This window comes from Cupressus sempervirens, chromosome 8 (assembly GCF_028749045.1).
Source record: "Cupressus sempervirens isolate cs-2001-9-10 chromosome 8, ASM2874904v1, whole genome shotgun sequence".
Lineage (NCBI taxonomy): Eukaryota > Viridiplantae > Streptophyta > Pinopsida > Cupressales > Cupressaceae > Cupressus > Cupressus sempervirens.
Genome location: NC_143125.1, coordinates 47,696,961 through 47,722,125, shown reverse-complemented (window position 1 = coordinate 47,722,125; position 25,165 = coordinate 47,696,961). Strand labels below are relative to the sequence as shown.

Below are 25,165 nucleotides of genomic sequence, written 5' to 3'. Positions count from 1 at the left end.
CTCAGTCCATTTTTGAGAGCTTGTCAGGATTGGCGAGACAACCTTGAGGATAGGGGTGTCACTATAATTATAGGAAGTCTGAAGTTATTACATGCTAGACAAGAGAATGTCGATAAGATCGTGGCAATTTTGAGGCAGGACTTCAATATTATGGATGAGGTACGAGTTTGGAGCAAGGATTTGCAAACTCTACAGGCTATAAAAGGACAAAGGTACCGCATTCTGATTGATGTATATACCGGAGAATAGCTAGACATGATATATGATTGGATAGAAAAGATTGCAAAGGGAAATAAAGTGATGGAAACATTGCATGATGAGATACATAGGCTCAAGGACCAAGCCCGAGAGTGAATTTTGGAAGCAAAAAAGTTGTACAATGATGCATGCTTGGATATTTTTGAAGATGAAGAATGAGAGAAGCTTTTACCACTTGAGGTAGTTGTGGAGAATTTCAGAAAGACTTTAGAGGAAGCATCCGGTGATGAAGACATTAGACAAGCCTTCAGGACAAAAGAAGCATTGTTAGAGTTGGATACCAAACTCGAAGATTTTGCAAAAACTTGAATTGAGGTGGACAACTATAGACAGAAGGTCAAAGATAAGTATGAGGCTTTGGATCTTCTCGGTCCTGCTAAGATCACTAAGATTGTAGAGAAATTCAAGGGCAAACATCCAAACATATCTTTAGGATAGAGATGAGCAAAACCCAGATGCTAGAATTTCAATTTTGACACTTAGTAAAATTTTGAGATTTTGACCCAATCAGGATCCGCAGCTCCACAGCTCTGCAGGTTCGCAGATCCACAGCTCTGCAATTCAAAGGTGTGCCGACAGTTGACTGCCAGTTCCAAAAATAGCATTTTCCATGCATTGGAAACGCATTTTGATGGCAAGTTAACTCCGACACACATCAAGTGAAGGGCCAGCTTCTATTTTTGGTGTCTCCATGCACTTCTACTGCGACTGATGGCTTCCTCCTACTTTCTCTCTCATTCTTTCATCGTTTCAATATGTAAAGGGCTCATGCATCCAATTAATGAATAAAATATGGATGGAGTCCCTCTAAGCACTAGTTAGATTATCAGTTTGTATATATTTAGTTTTTTTTAATGTTTTAAAAGCATTTTATTGCATCAAGATATCTCTCACTCTCAACACAAATTGAGGAGACAATTTCTTAGAAATACCCCATTATAAAATGTAAAAAGGGCCGCTATTATTATGCAATAAAAATATGCTTTTGGTGCTAGCATTTGGAGTGTAGTTATTCTTGCCTGTATGTGTCATTGTTTTATGGATTTTATTCATGAGATTGTGATTGATCCAAAGGTTTATTGTGTTGTTTCTGGTTGTGCGATCTTTTAGTTCTGGTGTTTGTTACAGATATATGAATTTCGTTGACGTAACGAGCTTGAGAAGAGATCACCCGATTGTGTCTACATAGCTTTTTGTCTCGCATGAGCACACTTTCCATGGCCTTTTGATTTGATGAAGAGTGAAACATCATTCGATTTGTTAAATATTCTCACCGACGATTGGATCAGTGGGTTATAGGAAGCGTTGCTCCTGTTTTCATTAGTTTCCTACCAATTTTTTCGAAGGTTTAACTCGCAACATGTTGTGTTCTGTAGCTTATGTCCATTTAGGAATTTCAATTTCAAGTTATTTGATTTCATGTTAGTTGCTTTCAGTTTCGTTATTTTCTTTGCTAACCCCCTTTTAGAATAGGACCTCATAGTAGTTGCATTGTTAGAGTTGCATTCATTGAAAAACAGAAAATACAAAAAATATTATTCTTTTGGTGTGATATTTTGAGACAGTGAACAGATTTTACTTCATTCCAAGGTAAAAGAGTTTTTGGAACCAGCAAAGGCCTCCTCGTGAACATTCACATTTATCTTCTACTGAGCGGATTTTGGTACGTCGCAAGACAAACACTGAACCTTGGAGATCCTTAAAAAGATTTTCTTTTCAAGAGAGGAATTACACTACGGATTCCTATCGTTGACCTCATGCAAAACGAATGCCCAACAGTGACATGAAGAGATTTGACCATAGTTGATGATCGTAGGATCGTGAGTTCCAGTGTTGACCAAATTATATAAGGAGCTTCACTCATTGAGCTAGAAAAAGAGGACTCCTCAACCAATCAGGTAGTAGGAAAGGTACAGAGTGACAGTTCAATACTTTTGACATGTGCGTTGTATCTAACTTGGTGAGCTAGTAACAAGGAATAGGTAGCTCTCTGATGGTGAATCTGATCTTTTGATCTCCTACAACCACTTTCATCATTCCCCAAGCTTGATAAGTATTAGAAACACTCAATCATTTTTTGTTGATCTATCTACTTAGTTAGAAGATTAATGGTCATCATTTTTCTCCTCTCAAAGATTTGTTTGGTGAATAAGTGATCTTCTTACATCTTGTTTGTGATGTGATCAGATCTTTTCCAATTTTGTAGTAATTATCCTCTACAGATTTGAATGCAATTGTTGAATTTTATCTTAGAGTGGAAGCTATCTAAGTTATGCTAACACTATAAAAGCATTTTTTGTAATTTGTCTTAAGGTTGAATTTTCTCTGTTTCTCTGGTATTGCTCTGGCATAGTATTATAAATTCCCTTTTTGCCTCTAAATTATATGACACTTTGTCTTATCTCTTTCAGTCATCAATGTACTATGCAAGCTTTATTTGCCTCTCTTCAATGTACTATGGATATATGTTAGAGTAAATAATTATTTATTAATTATTTATTCTTTTACTTAAGTTTACTTAGGTTAATGCATTTATTTATTAGTTGTAGCTGATGAGTTGTTCAAAAACACGAGAGTTTGTTCCTAAGTCATAGTTATCTCCTCACCTTGATCAAGGATATTCCACCTTTTTGTGGATGTATGCTTAGTTGTCAACATTATCTTCTAGCACTTTCTAGCTTGTTCTACAAGCTTCCTTGAGGCATTTATATTAGGTCTCTCTCATTGTAAATTCATATCATATTGTACAATAATTTACATTTTATCTGAGAATACAATTTTCTTATTTTCAAACCAAACCCTTGCCTCTTCTTGTCTTTTTCTTCTCTGTGACAAGTTTTCTACGTGCAGGTGATTCGAGGGCTTGCAGATTTGATTTGCATATTTTTTCAAATCCAACAATATCTATAAGCTACATGTCTATATCTTTTTGGCCTATGAATGATAAGAAGTGAATGTCTTCTTCCTTGTGTCACTCACTTGGTTATCTAATCTGTGTGTGGTTATTGGATTGAAACAAGTTTGAATATGTATATCTTTGGATTGTTATGATAGTTATACTATACATGTATAGGAAGAGATTGGTTGGAACACTCGATTTTGGTGCATGACCTCCTTAAAATAGATTAAGTAGTTTTATTTTATGCATTCTTCCTCCCTTGTCCTCTCCAATTGTAGTCTAAATGCATCCTAATAGTAAAAGAAGCCAACCTTCCCTGGAGACTCAGCCTCATTGTTCAAGTCCCACAACTTGGAGGTTGTTTCCATGTTTCACAAGGTTGTCCTTAGGTAAAAAATTTGGACAAGGGTGTGAACTTTTGTGACAACAGTTAGCTTGTTAAGGAAGATGCAAAGTTTGAGATAGAAAAACATGACTATGGAAGAATATATTGAGGAATTCCATAGATTAGACATTAGATCTGGACATGTGGATGATGAAGTTGAGAAAGTTATAAGCTATTTGAATGGTTTGAGATCTACAATTCAAGATGAGATAAGATTTATGAAATTAGATAGTGTAGAAGAAGCATACCAATATTCTCTAAAGGTTGAGAAGATCTTGACAAAGAAATATGAGCAAAGACAAAGAGGTAGAGGTGGTATATATCAAAGAGGAAGAGGAAGATCCTTTGGAGAAAGTAACAATTCTAACAATCATGTGCAAGATAAAGGCAAAGCTGACTAGAAAAGTGATGATAAAAGAAAGACCAAGTTGAAAGGTGGTCGTTCATACTAAGGAAGCAATAGTTCTTACCGAGGCAGTTATGGAGAAGAAGGTTTCCAAGGTAATTCTTTCAAGTGTGGTGAATAAGGACATAGAGCCTTTGAGTGTAAATACTTTGATAAAGTTGAGGGTAGTAATAAAAATTTTGTGGTACAAGGTGAATATTTGAATCCTCCGAGTGGTGTTGAGGTTGGTGAAAACTTAGTAGTGAGGAGAACCTTGTGTAGTGAGAAAGTTGATGAAGAACCTATTGTAAGGAGGAGTCTTTTCAAGATCAGATGTAACATGGAAGCAAAGTGTTGCATAGTGATATTTGATAGTGGAAGTTCAAAAAATTTGACATCAGAGGAGTTAGTCACAAAGTTGCAGTTGTAGAGGTTGAGGCACCTAAAACCCTATCATGTTCTATAGATCAGGGATGAGCATAAGTTGTTGGTAATTGAGAAATGTGTGATAAAATTCAAGATGGAAACTATTTTGATGAAATCCTATATGATATTATGTGTATGGATTGTTGTCATATTTTATTGGGTAGACCTTGGTAGTATGATAGACATATTGTGCATGATGGTAGATTGAATCAATATACTCTTTGGGTGAGTAGTAGAAAAAAAAAATTGTTGCCTTTGATTGAAGTTCCTGATGAAGTAAAGTGTACTACTTTTAGAATTTGTATGGTAGTTTTTTGTGTGATTCTTAGAAGGCTGAGTTGTGTCAATAATGGTCGAGAAACAGAAAATAGTGATAGTTGAGTGACAACAAAAGATAATAGTGGTGACCAAGAGATACTGAGTGTTGGTAGTAATGGCAACATACTAGGAGAAGTTGAAAGTTTTCTTGATGAGTACAAGGAGATTTTTGTAGAAGATATACCTGATGGTTTACCACCAATGAGAAGTATAAGTCATTGTATGGATCTTATTCCTAGAGCTAGTTTGTTATAAAGCACCATATAGATTGACACTGCCCGAGAATGAAGAACTTAACAAGAAAGTACAAGAATTGTTGTAGAAAGGTTTGATTAAAGAAAGTTTCAATCTATGTGTTGTACATTATGTATTGGTGCCTAAGAAGAATGAAGAATGGGGAATGTGTACTAATTCCAGAGCTATTAACCAGATAACACTAAAGTATAGGTTTTCTATGTCGAGGATGGATGATATAATGGATTGTTTGAGTGAAGCAAGATATTTTACTAAAATTGATTTGAAAAGTGATTATCATTATATCATAATCAAAGAAGGTGATGAATGGAAGACTGCTTTCAAGATAAAAGGTGGTTCGTATAAGTGGTTGGTTATGCCTTTGGGTTTGATTAATGCACCGAGTACTTTTATGAGGTTGATGAATGAGGTTTTAAAGAGATTCTCAGGTAACTTTGTGATTATTTTCTTGGATGACATTTGGATATTCAGTAAGATTAAGGAAGAGCATCTAGAGCACATTAGGCAAGTGTTGCAAAGATTAAAGGAAGAGAAATTGTTGATCGATTTGAAGAAATGTTCATTCATGCAAAAAGAGATTGTGTATTTAGGATTTGGGATTTTAGCTAATGGTTTGAAGATGACCCTGAGAAGGTTAAAGCAATTTTGGAGTGGTCTACACCTGAGAATGTGAGGTAAGATCATCTCATGGTTTGGCTAGTTCTACAGAAAGTTCACAAGGAATTTTAGTTTTGTTTGTAATTCTATTACTTAGACTATGAGAGGAAATAAAAAAGATTTCAAGTGGATATATGAAATTGATAATAATTTTGGGACTTTGAAATAAAAGGTTGTAGAGTTACCTATTTTAGTTTTACCTCGTTTCAATAAGGTATTTCAAGTTGAGTGTGATGCAAGTGGAAGTGCAATAAGAGTTGTGTTGAGTCAAGAGGGTAAACTTGTTACTTTCTTTAGTGAGAAAATGAATGATGCTAAAAAGAAGTATTTTGTGTATGATCAAGAGTTCTATGCATTGTTCAAGCCTTGAAAAAGTGGAGGAATTATCTGATTCCTAAGGAGTTTGCATTGTATACTGATCATAAAGCTTTGCAGTATTTAAGGAGTCAATATAAGTTGAATTAGACGCATGTGAACTGGATTGAGTATTTGTAGAGTTACACATTTGTGATCAAGCATAAAAGTGGATTTACTAACCGAGTTGCAGATGCATTGAGCAGAAGACATTCTTTGTTGACAAAGCGAAAAGTTGAAGTTCTTTATTTTCATGAGATGAATGAGTTATATGATGTTGGCCTTGATTTTTCTTAGGTGTGGAGAGAGTGTAGAGCACCAAATTTGACGGATCAACTAGGTAAGTTTGATGAGTATTTTATTCAAGAAGGTATGTTGTTCAAGCGAATTTAGTTGTGTATACCAAGGAACTCTATGAGAGTGAATTTGATTAAGGAAAAGCATTTGGGTGGATTGGTTGGACATTCTAGTATTGATAAGACCTTGAGTTTTCTTAAGGATAAGCATTATCAGTCACTGATGTATAAAGATGTTTAGAATTTTGTAAAGAGTTGTGGAATTTCTCAAGTTGAAAAATGATTGAGTCAAAATATTTGACTTTATACACCCATTTATGTTCTTGAGAAACCTTGGAGTGTCATCAATATGGATTTTGTTCTTGGCTTACCGAGGACAACAAGAGTGTATGATTCCATATTTGTTGTTGTGGATAGATTTTCTTAGATGGCACATTTTATACCATGTAAGAAGACATCAAACACAATCCATGTTGCAGATCTTTTCTTAAAAGATATTGTTAGGTTGCATGGGTTGCCAAGGAGTATTTCTTCTAACCAAGGCAGTAATTTTGTTGGTCATTTCTAGAAAATATTGTGGAAGAAGATAGATATTGAGCTAAAGTTTAGTTCTACATTCCATCCACAGATAGGTGGATAGACAAAGCTTTTGAATAGAAGCTTGGGTAATTTGTTGAGATGTTTAGTTAGGAATAAGCCAAGTAACTAGGATTTGGTATTGGCAAAAATTGAATTTGCATATCATAATTATGTGAATAGGAGTACTAGAAAAACACCTTTTGAGATTATCACTTAAATGAAGCCTAGAGGTATCTCAAATTTGAGGGATATTATTGGTGAAGAGAAGTGTTGAAAGAGAAGTATTTGTTCATGTTATGAAATCTTTGCAAGAGGAAGTGAAACAGAAGTTGGAACAAAGTAACCACAATTTATAAGGAGAATGCAGATAAGTCTAGAAGACATTATGTTTTTTAAGTTGGTGATGAGGTGATAGTTCATTTGAAAAAGGGTATATTTCCTATTGAAACATATAGTAAGTTAAAAATGAAGAAGTTTGGTCCTTGTAAGATCTTGCGGAAGTTTGGCAATGGAAATGCATATGAAGTTGAGTTACCTAATGACATAGATATATCTCTTATATTCAATGTTGTTGATCTATATGGGTATTATAAGTCGGTTGATGAAGTTTTTGTACCAAGTGATTATCCTAAGAAGAAGATTGAAGAGGTTGAATAGGTATTAGATAAAGGAGTTGGCAAGAAAACAAGAGGAAAGGATTATTTTGAGTATTTGGTGAAGTGGAAGAATAGAAGTTGAAGATGTTGCATGGATTGATCAATCTGAGTTGGATTCAACTCGAGTTGTGATACCTCCATCATTCAGGAGAATTATTTCTTTCAATTGCAATTGTCTAATACAGGAGCATCCTAGTCTATGTAGCTATCCTACCTATTTTTCTTATTGTCGAGCTGCAATGTTGACCAAGTTCCAACATTATCGAGTTGCATTGTTGCCAAGGGCTAGTATTATTGAGCTCCAGAATTGATCGAGTTCATGTGTTGGTCGAGTTGCTTCAAGTGTCAAGTTAGCCCAGTAGTCTCTTTTGATGCTCAATTCCTTCATTGAACGAGTTTTTTCGTATTGGTTCTTAGTGAGAGCCAACATGTGCATTTAATTTGTGTTCTGCATTTAATGTAAGGATCGTGCATTAGGATGTGTGCAGACCATTATGAGATCAACCTTCTCTGATGTGAAGGTCTAGAATCTTTTGTAGGTCATTTTGGCAAGTATAAGTACCGAGTCAAGGTTTGGTTTTAGGAAGTGAAAGTGGTAAAGGGTTGTAGAGGTTAGCAAGCTAGAGTTTGGATAATAGATCACAAATCTATCATGGTGAATGCATTTTGATGTAAATCTATTTAATGTATTGGTCATAACCCGAAAGGCCTTACAGTTGGGCATATTTGTTGATACTTTGATGAATCTATAAGACATTGTTTATCTCTCTCTGTGGTGGTGTGGATTTTTTTATGTAAAGTTAAATCATTACACCTATTAGAAGCATATGTGTGTGTTACTCTGAGTAGGAGTTAGTCTTGGTAGGCATAAGTTGAGTGTGTTTCCTCTTCCTTCCCCCTACCTCTATAAACATATTTGTTAGATTATTATATGTATGTATCTTCTCCAGCTTTAATAGTCCATCATCCAAAACTAGCTGAATGAAATGGTACCACAACTGTATGTGCTTTGTCTTTGAATGAAGAGCATAATTATTTGCAAGATGAATGACGCTTTGGCTATTTGTAAATAAATAATTGTCCACTTGTTGGTGCCCCAACTCTTCCATGAATAATTGAACCCATAACATCTCCTTGGATGCCTCTGAAGAGGTAACATACTCTCCCTCTGTAGTGGATAAAGCATTACCATTTTCTAACAGAGAAATCCAACTCATTGTTGTCCCACGAATAGTAATTACATAACCTATAGTACTCCACCCAATATCAATATCCCCCACCAAATTTAGTCAACATCGCCCTATAAATCAATAGTAGAGCCCCCAAAATGTAAACACTCAGTAGATGTTCCTCTCAAATATATGAGAATCCATTTAACTGTATTCCAATGCTTAATGTCATGATAACTCAACTACCTGCCAACAACTCACACTGTGTGTGCAATGTTTAGCTTAGCACATACACTAGATATATGTGTGTGTAATGTCTAGCTTTGCAATGTTTTTGAGAATCTCTATTAATGCCTCTCGATTGTGGTTGTATAAGGAATATCACCCTTGTTTTGTTATTGGTTTTAATAATTAATCAAGACAATTAAAATTATATGCTACTTATCCACATACACTAGATAAATGCCAAGGAAATATAGTTAACATTGCTAATTTAGCTCTTGAAAAAGGTGCATGTTCTTTCAACTACAACCCATGGTAAAACAACTTGTCATTAGTTCATTTTAGCACTTGATATGTTTGAAAGAAATTAAATGACATAGATAAGTGCCTACTAAAGATGACCCCACTAATAATAAACAATGGAAGTAACCTAAGTTCTTGATAAATGATTTCCTTATCAAGATTATAATGAAATAATTTTATAATCAAGTGGAATTGCAAGCTAACCACTAGTTCCATTGAAGAGTAAATCAATCAAGTTTGAGATGCAAATAAAGTAAATTGTCTTCTTTGACTTCTCCAAATAACTTGCTAAACCTCATATCCTAATCCATGGAAAATAATACTAACATTTGCACCCAAAATGGTGCAAGGGTTACACCAATAGAAAATTATATGTTAGTTGATATATGGGAAGAATGGCAAATATTACCAAATCATTTCTATGTGACTACAATTATTGGTAATATAAATAGGAGGATAGAGGCTAAATCGTCACCTCTACTTAGTACAAAATTCAAACTAAATTATGATGTCATATCTAGAGGTAATCCAAGGAAATCTAGCATTGGTATTCTAATTTCTAATCATGAGGCAAATATTGTTGTTTTTGTCTACAAATGTATTGAGGATGAGACACATAACAATGCCAATTCCAGGTCCTATAAATTGGTTTGGATTTTGCTATATTCTTTAATCCTAAAGATAGCATTATAGAAGGGTTTTCGATAGTTACTCTTATACTATTCCTAACCCAAAAACAATCTAGGGCATGGCAATTAGAATACTCAATAGACAATCCTTTTTGATGTCTGGTTCTTTTATTCTTACACTATCAAGAATTGTTACAGGGAAGTCAATTATGTGGCTAATCTCTTGGTAAATAAGGCCATGAATGAACACACATCTTATATAGAGGTTTTAGCGGATGCCCTTCCACCAATGATTATTATTGAAAGGTTAATGTAATTTTTCTTTATCTTGTTATCTCTTTGGTCCTCAATCTGTATAGTTGGAGCCACATTTTTGGGTTTATAGTTAGCAACATTGATGAGGTGGCCATGTCTATGAGGTATTTGATCAATTAATATGACATGTGTGCTATTTTTCATTTTCCAACTTGTGGTCTAACTATTTTTTATCTTTTGTTTTGTTCAAACTTCATCATATTTGTAAATGGGCCCTTGGTCTACTAGTGAAGTTGAAGGGTTCTTAAATAGCCCACCAAGGATCAAGCCTCACTGAGTGCGTGGCTCCGACGTTGAAAAGGGTCAAGTTCGAGATCGTGCCCTGAGTGAATTTGGTGGAATGGATACCCCTTAGTCCTTGGCTCTTAGCCGAAGAGGTTCATCTGTAAGGTTCATGCTCCCGTATCAAATAGCTACAAATATTTTGTAGAGGACCTTCGTTAAAATAAAAACTTCATCATACTTGTCAGTGTTGATTTGTTGGTCATCATAAGTTAGTATGCAATAGGACTCTCAATTGACACTTGTTGATCAAAATTCTTGACCCAAAAGTTTCACCGTTTAGTACTTCGACTTTTCCATTAGCTACTCTTAGATGGTTCCTTTATTTTAGGTAACATGAAGAGGTTTGTTTTTAGAAAAAAATATTTGCTATATTCTTTCACTGTGTAAAAAATATGGTACATAATCCGTTTGATATTTCCTCATTCCACACTCTCCAAACTTGAATGTGAATTTCCTTCTCTACTGACACCACCATTAATTATTAGAAATATGTGTCTTGTGCCATAATATATCATGTGCACTTTCAAGATGATAAATTGATTATTTGATATATTTGGCAAGCTTCGCAACCTTCAAATGAGCAAGTTAATTGTGCTTGGGTCATATGTCATATATATATATATATATATATATATATATATATATCTTGTATGGCAATTATTATTGAAGATGGCCAACTTGTTAATGGCATTTATTATTTATTATTATATACAATATATTGTAATAATTTCCTTGATGCAATGACAAAATATGTCAATATTTAAAAGTGCAATGAATAATACAAAAAGGGTATAGACAATAATAAACTATATTCTTGTACTATGATTAACTAAATCAAAATTATTGAATGAGCTAATTGATATACACAATTAGAAGTGTTTGCATATATAGACAAGGCATGGTAACTTGGATATATGAGAGAGAACATATTAAAGAGTTAGGTTTATTAGGTTATAATTAGAAATAAATTAAGATTTTGATTAGGGTTCAATTGAGTTTACTATTGTAGTAAGATGTGAAGCTCCACCTATATATGGACATTGTTTCTGCATATTTTGGTAATATATGAGGTACTTTACATGAATCTACTAAGGTGGACCTTTGGTTTATTATTATTAAATCTTGACAAGAGTTATGATGTGTGTATAAAACCCAATGTTGATTGTATATACCTGCACTTTAGGTGTCCAATTGTTTTAATATCCTGCAAAGAGTTTTACATGGAAAGGAGTAGTTAGTGGCATTACATCGTAACTGCACCGTAGTTATATGAAAATTACATAGTATAGAAAAACAATGTAGGTCAAGAGGAGTTATAGGTGAGCAAATATAATCTTGTAACCTGGGAAATTGCTCTATCAAGTGTCACCGTGAATTTGTGAACGTGTGATGTTAGAGCTGTATGTAAATAGAGAGTGTCAACGAGAAAATAAAATAAATAATATGAAAAGCATATCATGTCATTGAATTCATTGTTAGAATTAGACAAGGTTGTGGTTTGACTCTGAAGATGTTGCATTATTTGTTGTTTACTCATGGATGTACACAGATTCGTGTGCTATAATGTAGTGATGGTTTGAATGAACAATGGTTGACTCAGTAGTCATTTGTATATCCACAACTTGGATTGACTATTTTTCTATACGTTGCATATGACAACAAATACTTATTTGTTCTTTATGGTAAGCACAGTAGAATTGATTTCATTTTTAAAACTTCAATTTCAGAAATTTCAACTTGAGGATTTTCTAAGGGTCGAGCTTATCATCTATACTACTAGCTACAAGAGTGTGTAGATCTAAAAAAGATTAATGGGAATTAATTTAACCAAAATTTGAGGACTAAATACTAATCCCTCGATCCTAAAACTAGTTTATGCATAAAAGGAGTCCATGGAAGCCGTGTGGCCATGGGCTGAAGCAGCAAGTGTAAAGGAGTGATCTTGGTTTGTCTATTTTTTCTGTGGGTTCCCTGTTTTTATTTATGGCTCGAAAACATTAGGAAACTCAAAAACACAAAAGCACTAGTATTCTCAAAGCCTCTGCAGTTGAAGCTAAACCTGCAAACATCATCGTTATTATTAATATATATCAGATATTTCCTTCTCATAATATAGGCAGAAGGATTGTGAAAAATTCAATGTTTAGTTTGCTAGATACAGGCCAACAAAATTTTTAGATACTATAAAGAAGATCAATGTTTTGGGGACACAGAAGAGTGAGGCTCTAAATCATACTAGACTTATGTTTTTTGATTTGTGTGTGCATAACATAATCTCGCTTTTTATATATATACAAAAGCTCGGGCTCTGTTTTTCTTCTTGGCATATTCAAATCTCTCTTATAAGACCGACACAAAGAATTTCTTTCAAACACCTTAGAATCTATTTCCTGTTGATTAACTGTTACATGCAACCGCTAACCTAATTCATTCCCTGCACAAAGCAAAATTATAATCGTGAAATAATTTTCAGCCTTAGAGCAAACCCCACAAACTTCAACATGGAGACATTAGAATATGCCAAGAAGCAAAACAAAGCCCGAGCTTAAATTTATCTCTACTATCACATTATATAAAGCAATTTCAGTATGATCTATCAATGCTCCTTTTACCATACAACGCTTGTTCCCTTGAATTTTTCTTCTTTTGCCCTGAATTTCTCTGCCTATTCAATTTCTACTATTTACTGAAATGGACGTATAAAACATTTCTTTCAAAGCTAGTGCCATAGATGTACTATTGGGCAGAGTAGTGGTCAAGTTGCAAAAAATTGGTGAATTTTTAAGACTTTCATTGATACCGAAAACTCTCTGAATTTTTGGTAAAAACTAGCCAACTCGCCGTAATTTTATAACAGCACTTAAAAGGCAAAAAAACGGCCCAAAATTAATTTCATTTCTCATTTCTTCAATTGTATTTTGCTGAGAGGGGGGAAATAGTCTTCCAAACCCTTGTACTCCAAACACTTATTTCTCTCGATTTGAGGTAGATTAGAGGACTTGTGGTGGTTTTTGAAGATGACATCAATGATTTGGAGAAGCACGATATGGAGGGTGGTGGATGTAATTTCACATTGGATAACATTAAGTCGAACTAGTAGTCATTGCTAGTGGTATGAGAAGTTAAAAGGAGTTCTGCATCCAGGATGGAGGACAAGCCACGGACTACATTAGACATTGTGAGCAAGGACACACAATCATGCCCATTACAAACTTCTACGACTAGATTCTCTGCTTCTACCTCTCCCTTGATTTCTACTAGAGCTGGCAAGAGGATTTATACAAATATAACATTTACGTATAAGTTATACTTTAAGTTGTATAAATACTATCAAAATGTTTGAGATAGGTTTCAACTTTATAGGAGTTAAATTTCAGGTTCTAGATTTTGGGGGTTTTCAAAAATAATCAGGCTCAGCCAAATTTCAGAATTTAGCATGCCTTCAGCAATGTTATCTCCCACAACCTGTCCTAATTGTTTGAGGTCAACTTGAAGCTGAATCAAAAAAAATTTGTTATCTCCTACAACCTATCCTATCTATTTGAGGTCAACTTGAAGCTGAAACAAGAATTTTCTAATGATTCAAACTCATCTTCTCAAAAATCACTTGGTTTCAATTCTATATTCCTGAGTCTTGATAGACTTAGCTCAACCGCTTGCTCACACCCAAGACAAGCATTACTTTCTAGCATTACTCAACTCTTGGACTATTTTTCTATGATGTATTTACTTCTAGTTTTATAGAATGTAATGTACCCAACCTCCAAGTGCTGATAAATAATGGTGTCATACACGGGCCTATACAGTATGAGTGTAGATGCAGGAAGTCCGTACGGAGGCCAATGAAGGCCGTACGGCTGCCCAAAAGGCTGTACAAACACCAAGATGGTTGAAGGTTATAACACCAAGTCCGTACAGTGGATAAGCTTGACCGTACGATATTTGGGAAGATATCACACCGTACAATGAAAATAGCTGCCATACGGAGTTACTTGAAGGTTGTTAATGAAGTCGTACGGTGGTATGTCGTACTACAATGATCCAAGTTGTACAGAGATAGAAAGATGGAAGCTGTACGGTGAAGGCAAGTGAACAGAGACTGGAGTGAAGGGGTACGGAAAGGAAAGAGCGGAGGGGTTTTTGACAGTGAAAGGTAATGAGTCGGAACAGACAAAGGCCGTACGACCCTGGATGAGGAGATACAGAGATGGCTGGAGGTGTACGGATAGGTATTTGAACACAACGTTGAGAGCTATATGAACACAAAAGATTATATGAATTCCAAATACAATAATAAAAATTTGAACACACAAATTCTTCTGAATATGTTTGCCAAGAGAGGGCACTCCAATTTGCCAAATCTGAACAAGTAATACATGCAGTGACAGAGTAGGGTGAGGGTTGAATCCCACTAAAACCGTGCAAGCCAAATAGGGAAGATCTTTCACTTCCGAAATGGCGACAATCCCGAACTCCACAGGAATCCGCAGTACAGAGAAATCAAATCCAAAGCATACCTATCGACTACTACGAGCCGTGCTTAAATACCCATCGGGCAAAGCTTTCCAAGGGTGTACAAAGATTAGCCGACGACGACACAAACTACTATGACAAAATTAATTTTGGGTCCGAGTTAAATTAAACAATCGGCTCGTTACACAAAAATAATTAAATACATTTATTTCTATTCGGGAACATTACAGTCCTCTCGTCCCGAAATTTGCTTGTCCTCAAGCAATTGCAGTGCCGGATGCTGAAGGATGTGTTCGCCTTCCCACGTTGCATCATCCAATGATAGATGTCACCAACGTACCAGGTATTCTCTCACCATTCAGTTACACAAGACTTTTTCGCGTACTTCGAGAATCTCAGCAGGTTCCAAGATGAGTTTCCCTTCCTCATTGAGTGGTGGAAGATCTGTAGTGACGGAGATGTTTTGCCCGATAGCCTTCTTCAAACAAGAAACGTGGAAGTCATTATGAATGCGACTACCTTCAGAAAGCTCCAATTCGTACGCTACCTCACCAATGTGACAGATCATGCGGTAGGGACCATAAAACCGGAGCTTTAGTTTCTCCTTCCCTGTTCCCTTCAGTGAGGACTGTCGATAAGGCTGTAGTCAAAGATAGACCAAATCCCCACTTCAAAACTCCTCTTTAATCGATGTCTGTCGACATACACCTTTTGTCGATTTTGTGCCTGCTGCAAGTTTTCTTTCAAACTCTTCAGAATGCCTTGTCCTTCTTGAAGCCAATCCTTCGCCTTTGGAGTGCGATTATCGCTCAACACTATATCGAGGAAGGAGAGTGGTTTGTGCCCGTACAGAGCCTTGAACGGTGTCATTCCAATCAACATGTGATAAGTGGTATTGTAGCAGTATTCTCCGAGGTGGATCCATTTCACCCACGCGCGTTGTTGTGCCAAGATGTAGTTTTGTAGATAACCTTCGAGCCATTTGTTCACAATTTCAGTTTGGTCATCTGTCTGTGGGTGGTAACTTGTGCTCGGTGATAGTTCAGTTCTTACCATCCGAAACAATTTTGTCCAAAAGATACTGATGAAGCATCTATCCCAGTCGCTGACGATGTTTCGGGGTAACCCATGTAGGCGGAAGACTTCTCTAAAAACAGATCGACGATCTGTGCAGCCTGAAGGTTCGAAGGGATGGCAAAGAAGTGAGCGTACTTTGTCAATCGGTCAACTACCACAAAGATGCAATCCCTTCCATTCACCTTGGGAAGACCTGTTATGAAATCCATTGATATACTTTCCCACTTATGTTCGAGAATCGGCAGAGGTTGTAGCAGTCCAGCAGGAAGAATGTGTTCGGATTTTTTTTGTTGGCAAATAGTACATGCTCTAACATGCTGCAATACATCCCCTTTCAATCCCTTCCATGAGAACCTCTCCCGCATACTTCTCTAAGTTTTTAGGAAGCCGGGATGACCAACTAGAGGGGAGTCGTGCATGTGCTTCAGGATCTTTTTCTTCAACTTTGATTCAGGCACTAGGTAAATCCGATCCTTATAATAAATGATATCATTCACCACCTTATAACGATCATCGTGGATGTGACCATCCATTATCTCACAGGCGAAAGTATTCTTGAAATATTCCACCAACAATTGTGCCTTCCAATCGGCTGAGATCTGCTCTAGTGAGCAGATGGTGGGTCTTCGAGACAAGGCATCTGCAACAACATTGTTTTTCCCCTTTACATATTCAATATCAAAATCAAAAGATTGAACCTTGCTTACCCATTTTTGTTTCCGTTCGTTCAGATCCCGCTGCTCTAAGAAATATTTTAGACTGTTGTGATCCATACGAACAACAAACTTGGCACCAACCAAGTACTGCCAAAACTTGGTCAGTGCGTGAACAATGGCCAACATTTCCTTATCATAGATGGAATACAGGCGCTCGGTTGGTGTAAGCTTCCTGCTCTCATAGGCAATGGGGTGTCTGTCCTGCATCAAAACTGCTCCAATGCCTTCCCCTGACATGTCGCATTCTAAAATGAATGATCAGGTGAAGTTGGGCAATGCCAACACCGGACAAGTGCTCATGGCCTCTTTTAACCTATCAAATGTGAGTTGCGCTTCTTCATTCCACTGGAAAGCCCCTTTCTTCGTTAGATTTGTTAAAGGCGCGCTGAGCTGAGAAAAACCCTTGACAAATCTCCTGTAGTCGCTGCACAATCCGAAGAACCCTCGCAGATCCGTGAGTGATTTCGGGGGAGGCCAATCGAGGATAGCCTAGATCTTCTCTTGATGCACTTGAACCTCATATTGACTAACAACATGCCCCAAGTACAATATCTCTGTCATTACGAACTCACATTTGGATTCTTTGGCAAACAGGGACTGTTCTTCCATGATACTTAGAACCTCGTTCAAATATTTCAGGTGCTCCTCCCACGTCCTGCTATAAATGAGAAGATCATCAAAGAACACCAACAAATACTTACACAACTGCTTGTTAAAGATGCGGTTCATGCATGACTGGAATGTAGCAGGTGCATTGGTCAGACCGAACGGCATGACCAAGAACTCATAGTGTCTGTAATGGCAACGGAAGGTCGTTTTCTCCACATCCTCTTCCCTCATTCGGATCTGATGGTATTCGGAACGGAGATCTATTTTTGAGAAATAGACCGCACCATATAGTTCATCCAACAGCTCATCTATCCTCAGAATGGGGTATCTATTCTTTATTGTCCTCTTGTTCAATGCGCAATAGTCCACACACATACGCAACGTTTTGTCCTTCTTCTTGACCAACACCACTGATGACGCGAACGGGCTAGAACTGGGGCAGATCCATCCCTTATCAAGTAACTCCTGGATCCTCCGTTCAATTTCATCTTTGAACTTCTTTGGGTGGCAGTACGATGTGGTTATAACAAGTTTCGCTCCTGGTTCCAACTCTATTGTATGTTCAAATCCTCGATGCGGCGGTATGCCAGGAGGAATATCCATGAAAACCCTTTCATGCTTACTTAAAACATCCTGAAGCTCTTTATCTTGTGGAGGTGTTTGGTGCCCCTTAATAGGTTCCGCCGAGATGAAACATTGTGCAGCCCATGCAACAACATCATGCCATAGGATTGCCTCCATCCGATGCGCAGACACTTCCTTCGATCCTTCATTTGCCATCCCTCGAAGGACCACCTTCTTCCCGTCAGCCACAAAAGTGAAGTCCATTCGCTTGAAACTCTAAGTGTATTCATCAAGCGTCTCCATCCACTATATGCCGAGGATGACCTCCATGTCGGCCTGATCCACTATGAAAAAGTCCTCTATCACCGTGTGATTTGCCACCGTGATGCTGAGCTGAGGAACTAGGTGCGTGCAGGGCAGGAAAGTCCCTCCAGCAACTTTGACCTGAAAGCCCACGTGTGCTTGCATCGGAAGATTTCTTCGTTGTACTAAAGATGAATTTATGAAATTCAATGTAGCTCCGCTATCCAGCATCACTGTGACCCTTTGTCCCCGAAGGGTACCTCGCACACGAAAAACTGTGCACCTCGGACTGCCAGCCAAGGCAATGGATCCTCCACGTTTTATTAAAGCGGCAATCCTCTCTGTATGGTTGAAGTTGGCCATGTCAATGTTACCGCTAGGTTGGATGTCTTCCACTAGCGTTTCCTCTCGATCCTGCTCATCTTCTTCATCGAAGATCACTTCGATGTAATGAATTTTCCCTTTCCCGAGACATTGGTGGCCAGGTTCCCAAGGCCCCTTGCAATTAAAACATAACTTCTTTCTTCGGAGTTCTTATCGGGATGCTTCACCCAGTGATGGCTTCTTGGGCGGAGGTTTGTCCCTTGGGAGCGTCGATGGTTTTAGATGTGAATGAATCCGAGATGAGGATGATGCTGACAATGACACCATGCATCATGCCTTATTAATTGCTTCGATCAAGGTTGACGGATTAAATCCTTTCACCCAACCTTTCAGTGGTTCTACCAGTCCATCCATAAAGAGAACGACTCACCTTCGTTCAGAGATGTCTGTCACCAACACAGAGTCTCTAAAACTCCGCGATGAACTGATCTACTGATCCCGTTTGCCTCAGCTATGCCAAAGCTTTGAAATTGAGCTCGGGGTCTTTTCCATCAAATCGTTCAATTAGTCTCTCCATGAACTCAGCATAAGTCTTTATTTGATCATGCCCAAGAGTGATAGTGTCGTGGTGCCACCATTCATGCACAACGCCCTCCAAGTGTAATGTGGCAAATTTGATCGCTTCTTCTTCGAGCATAGGATTTAGTTGGAAGTAGGTGTCAGCTTTCATTACCATGCTTGCGCTGAAATGGAGCCTGAACCGTCAAATGGAGACAGGTTCACCTTACTCAATTTTCTCCTTAGGTCATCGTTAAAAAATCCTCCTCTGTTTCCACCTCCTGCGTATCTCATTCTTAGATCTGCATAATCCTTGTAGGAGATGTCTTCTTCAAGATTTGCATTCCGCCAATCCTCTCGAATTTCTTCGAAGGTTGGAAGTCTCTCTCCGGATGTATCTTAGTCCGTGGTGGGAAAGTCGGCATGGATGGTTGAGAGTGTGCAGTGTGAGGGTGTAATCTGCCTACCACAGAATTTGTGCTATGTCCATTCGGTTCTCCAGAAATTTTGTTTTCCACCAGCTTTTTGAGAGTTTCTTCCATAAGCCGCTGAGTATCAGTGATCTGTGCCTGGTTCCGCGCAAGATCCCTCAGAAGTGCAATGAATTCAGCACCTGTCGGTTCTCGTTCCTGTTCTTCAGCCATTTGGTCAACAGAATGTGCCCTCCTCTTCCGGCTATAAACTCGCATTCATCGATCACAAGCTGGCAAAATCAATGGCTTTGATACCACTGTAATGTACCCGACCTCCAAGTGCTGATAAATAATGGTGTCGTACACAAGCCTATACAGTCTGAGTGTAGATGCAGGAAGCCCGTACGGCTGCCCAAAAGGCTGTACGAACACCAAGATGGCTGAAGGTTATAACACCAAGTCCGTACAGTGGATAAGCTTGACCGTACGGTATTTGGGAAGGTATCACACCGTACAATGAAAATAGTTGTCGTACGAAGTTACTTGAAGGTTGTTAATGAAGTCGTACGGTGGTATGTCGTACCACAATGATCCAAGCTGTACAGAGATAGAAAGATGGAAGCCGTACGGTGAAGGCAAGTGAACAAAGACAGGAGTGAAGGGGTACGGAAAGGAAAGAGCGGAGCGGTTTTTGACAGTGAAACGTAATGAGCCGGAACAGACAAAGGTTGTACGGCCCTAGATGAGGAGATACAGAGATGGCTGGAGGTGTACGAATAGGTATTTGAACACAACGTTGAGAGCTATATGAACACAAAAGATTAGATGAATTCCAAATACAATAATAAAAATTTGAACACACAAATTCTTCTGAATATGTTTGCCAAGAGAGGGCACTCCAATTTACCAGATCTGAACAAGTAATACATGTAGTGACTGAGTAGGGTGAGGGTTGAATCCCACTGAAATCGTGCAAGCCAAATAGGGAAGATCTTTCACTTCCGAAATGGCGACAATCCCGAACTCCACAAGAATCCGCAATACAGAGAAATCAAATCCAAAGCATACCTATCGACTACTACAAGCCGTGCTTAAATACCCATCGAGCAAAGCTTTCCGAGGGTGTACAAAGATTAGCCGACAGCGACACAAACTACTATGACAAAATTAACTTTGGGTCTGAGTTAAATTAAACAATCGGCCCATTACACAAAAATAATTAAATACATTTATTTCGGTTCGAAAACATTACATAAAAACTATTTACTATTTTGCTTCTCGCCATCAACATTCCACACGAGAATGTGATTTTGTACCCGCTTTGCATATATATATATATAAACTCTACTTGTTTCTTTTGTGCTCTCGTTATTAACTCGTTGGATGCATCTTTTTGTTGAACTTTGAAAGAAACAAAAAAATTAAACTAAAGCTATTTTTGAGGTCCCTGAGTTTTTCCCCGCGTTTTTTAAAAAACTGGCCAAATTTTTCCATAATTTTTTTTTGGGCTTGGCAAGTTTTTGTTGATCTATGGCTAGTGTCATTTATAGAGATTAAAAATAAAGAAAGCAGTGTTCGTAGACATGCTCTATTATTTGAAAAGATCTAGGAGTGCAATTCAATGAGCTACATGCAATGAAAATATTTCCTATGAATATTACTAAACACAAGAAAAATGGGTAGAGTGCAAAAAATTATTATTGACTCTTCAAATTCCTATCAGTGGTATTTTAGTAGTCTGCTTCCAGTAGTCTATTGTAAGTTTAGTATTTTGTTTCATGCTATTCATTCAATTATGTAGACACATTGGGTAGTTATCTACAGTATAAAATCTAAATGTATATACAGCAGCACACAATACAATCAGATGATGTTATGGTAGTTTAGAGCATATCAAAAATAATTTGATCTAAAGAGGCAATTGACATGCATAGTGAGCAGTCAGCATTATTGTATTTTGAAGGTGCAAAGTATGCACAATCAAAGAAAATCAAATCCTATCAGCAGTAAAATCCACCAAATAATACAGTGCATTTATTCTTATTACTAGACTGCAAAGTTTCCAGGTTAAATCGTATAGTTTTCTAATTTGCTGGCTAGTATCGTGTTTCTCGGCAGAGATTTCCAGCACAAGTCTGGTTTCAGGTCGAATAACATAATAAGAACAGCATTAAAAGAAGTGAGAAAAAATGCAATGTTCAGTTTTAGTTCAAGTTTTTAAATGTCACTTATTCTTGGCATGGTACTCTGTGAATTGTCAAATAAATGCAAATCAATCTACTGCATACAATAAAACAGTGAACAAAACAACAACCACTTTAACCTACATTGACTAGTTGCCCAGCTAACCAGATGACAGATTTCAGGCATGAGACAAGTTAGCGGAGGAAACCCAATGCAATATAGCCCATCAGCTAAGTTTAAAAACAATAAAAGATGGCTCATTTACGCATAAAAAAAATAAAGATTGCAAAAGCCCTCTGTAAAATTACATCATCACTAAAATAAAATATCAGTCCCTTTAATGTATTCATTACTAATAAGATAGTAAAAAATAAGCAACACTTGGTTTGACTGAAATGATTGTTCTCAACCCAGGTTCAGTCCACAATTCAGTCCGTTGCCCTCTGTAGAATTTACTCTTCATGCTTTGGTAGGCTGCCATGGCTCATAGCGTGTCCAGTCTCTCTGGCTGGGGTTTAACATGTGGCCCTTTGAGTGGTAAGTAAATTCATCTCCTTCCCCAGTTAAATTCGGCCTGTGCTGCTCTCCATATCTTTTGGGCTTCAACATTTGCAACTATGGCATGAAAAACAATTGCATGTGTCAACCTAGAAGGAAATTCTATTATCTGATAATGACAACTTTATTTCATTGTAGATATAAAGTACACACAAAGAACCATGAAATTATTATTGTTTGTAATGCAATAAAGAGTTCAAAAGACCAGTAATAGAAATTATATAAACCCCATTTGTGTTATACAATATTTTTGTGGTCCATATACAACTAAGGCACACTATAATTTGAAATACTATTTGATCAACCTTTGGCTTACATGCTGCAGGGAGATCAGATGTAGGCAATAAGTTACAATTTCACGGTAAAAAATAAATCAGATAGTCATGTCTTATCTAGTTCAAATACTGCTTGAGGAATCTGTCTTGTTAAACACACAATCAGAAACAATGTACAGCAGCTAGAGTCAGTGCCTCCCTCCTATTCTGCATAGAATCTTTTCATGAGACACAGTTTATTCTATTTGAACCTTCTAAGAGATTTAAATTGTTGTGCAACTTTTTAAAAAATTATATTAATGTCTTAGTGCAGTATCTCATCCTTTCTTCTCAAGGTTTGAATAGTTTTCTATGTTGCTATGTTAAAATACAAGTTCTCTCCAACAGAGATGGGCAAGAAATTAAAAAATCAAGCATTTCAAAATTAAGGGAAACTACCAAATTATGTTTCTTTAATAAAATTTATAAAACCATTCATGGAAGTCTTTTAAACTAGATATTAAAGAGACGTGCTGTAAAATGGCACCATCTCTCATTAAATTGCCCACAGAACCATACCTTTGTCTATATGTATGCAACCACAAACAAGACTAGGATACAAGATTGGACATAAAACTCTATTAGGGAACTCAAGTGTAATCAAAACATGCCAAACATATATTCAATAAGTTTTCCAGTTATGAGGTATCCTAATGGTTTTGCAATGGGAAACAATCTCTCCCCATATTATTACCTGTCATTATTCTCATATTTCAACTACCTGGTCACATTATTCCCACTATCATAAGAAACGTTAAAAAACACTGTTAGAACCATTTCTTTTAGAATCAATGTTTAAAAACAGTCAATTTTCGACACATATATTTGAGAAGATGACTCATAACTTGGATTTTTGCTTCATTTATTTATTGGTATTCTAAGAGCAGTTTTGTCTTCAACCTATTGGCACCTATATATACAATTTTTCTAAACTAAGATAATTCCATCGATCCCCCTACTAATCTCCTTCCCATGGAGATTGAGATGAAAAGACATCCCAGAGAGGACATACATCAGCACCATATTTATATTTCTGGGACCTCTCTGCTGCAGTATCTTTTGCCCAAGATGGCTTTTTGTATCAAACAGTTATTGTGGAGTGCTGATGTTCAGTTCTGAAATTAAAATATTGATTACCATTGACCAACACTTGACCTTCCAAGCTAACAATAAGGTTCCATTGCCGACACCATCATCCTTAGGCAGGCATGTTCCCACTGATGCAATTTGATGGCAACAATAAAAGATCAGATCATTCAAACAGTCAAACACCCGAAATTGTCAATTACCCAACCATTTTGGAGTGCTTGACAACTTCTTGTGGGACCAAAATGAATGAACCCAAGGCATATCATGAAACTTTGGTATATCATGAAATTTTATTTATTTCTAAAGAAATAAATTCACAGAAAGACAATTATTGCACAAATTTCTGCTCTACTTCAAAACACAGATCACATAACCCAAAACCAGCTTGTCAACATCTTGTCCACTTCACTCACCAGCCAGCCTTATTCATCTTTTGGCTTCTTGCATGTTTTTTCCCTCCTCTTTTTACATGTATTACATATATCCATTTACCTGAGATCATTGCCAATTGAAGATTGAATTATTGAGCATCAGCAAACACAACCAATCACCACTCAAATTTTTTCTTTATTTTAGAACAAAGATTACATAAAACTCATAATCAGCTTGTCAACATCTTGGCCTTCTTCTTGCCCCCTTCACTCATAAGTGGGCAACCTTTTGGCTTCCTCTCTTGCAAGCTTCATTCTTCTCACCCACCTTTTCCCCTCCTTCCCTTTCTCTTCTCAAATGTATTTACAAATGTCCATTTACTGAAATATGTTGCCAAATGCCAAGTGAAATTTAAATAATGGAGCAGTACAAAATAATTCAACTCCCATTTGTTACAAGAAAATCGATGATGTGCTGATTAAGGTAGAGAAATATTTATAGCAATTGTGGTCATATTGTTGGTACCAAGAAACATGTCAATGCTCTAGTATGTATACAAGAAATAAAAAATTATAGCATGACCTTCCTTTGGATGGTATTTTACCCATTTGACTATCTCATATAAGAAATTCCAATGGCATCACATACCCTAGATAAATTACTGCTTTCATAATCCACCATTCATTGTACAATAAAATGATATCTTCAAAAATACTTCCATATTTGCTGCATTCACTAGAGCATAAGATCTTCAAGATTGCTTCCTTAGTTTTACATTTGCTAGACCATAAGTTGGTTTTCTTCAACAGCACTTGCATGATAATGCATCTACTTGACAGTGAGATGGCATTCTACACACTAGATGATAAGATTATTAGGATAATATCTTCCAAGATAGAATGTTTATTTAATGCTCACCTAGTCGTCTTTAGTCTGTATAGTAAAGTTTCCTAGTCAATATATGTTTCTTTATAGAAACGTCTTGTTTGTACATTCTATAAGAACGTTTATGTTTTGTTAATAAACAAAAAATACCCCTATACATATACTTGGACCACTCCTTGATCCACAATCATTGCAATCAAGCTGGTCATTTTCCCTCTATTTTGGGTAGTCCATAAATTAGGTTTAAAATGGGAAAAACTTGGAAAAAACAGGAAAAAAATAGCAAAAAATTGGAAAAAGTGGCAAAAAGGGAAAAAATCCCTAGGGACCACTCC

General features: G+C 36.9%; 1 protein-coding gene across 1 annotated transcript in view; it reads right to left on the bottom strand.

Moving 5' to 3' along the window:
* Positions 1-21,847: 21,847 nt before the first annotated feature.
* Positions 21,848-25,165, bottom strand: part of LOC149541540 (NADH:ubiquinone oxidoreductase, 17.2kDa subunit) — a 50,613-nt gene continuing 47,295 nt past the window's right edge. Inside the window, exon 5 of the mRNA XM_089796758.1 lies at positions 21,848-22,227. Coding sequence (XP_089652884.1) covers positions 22,072-22,227 — 156 coding nt within the window. The 3' untranslated portion in view covers positions 21,848-22,071. The remainder of the gene's footprint in view (positions 22,228-25,165) is intronic.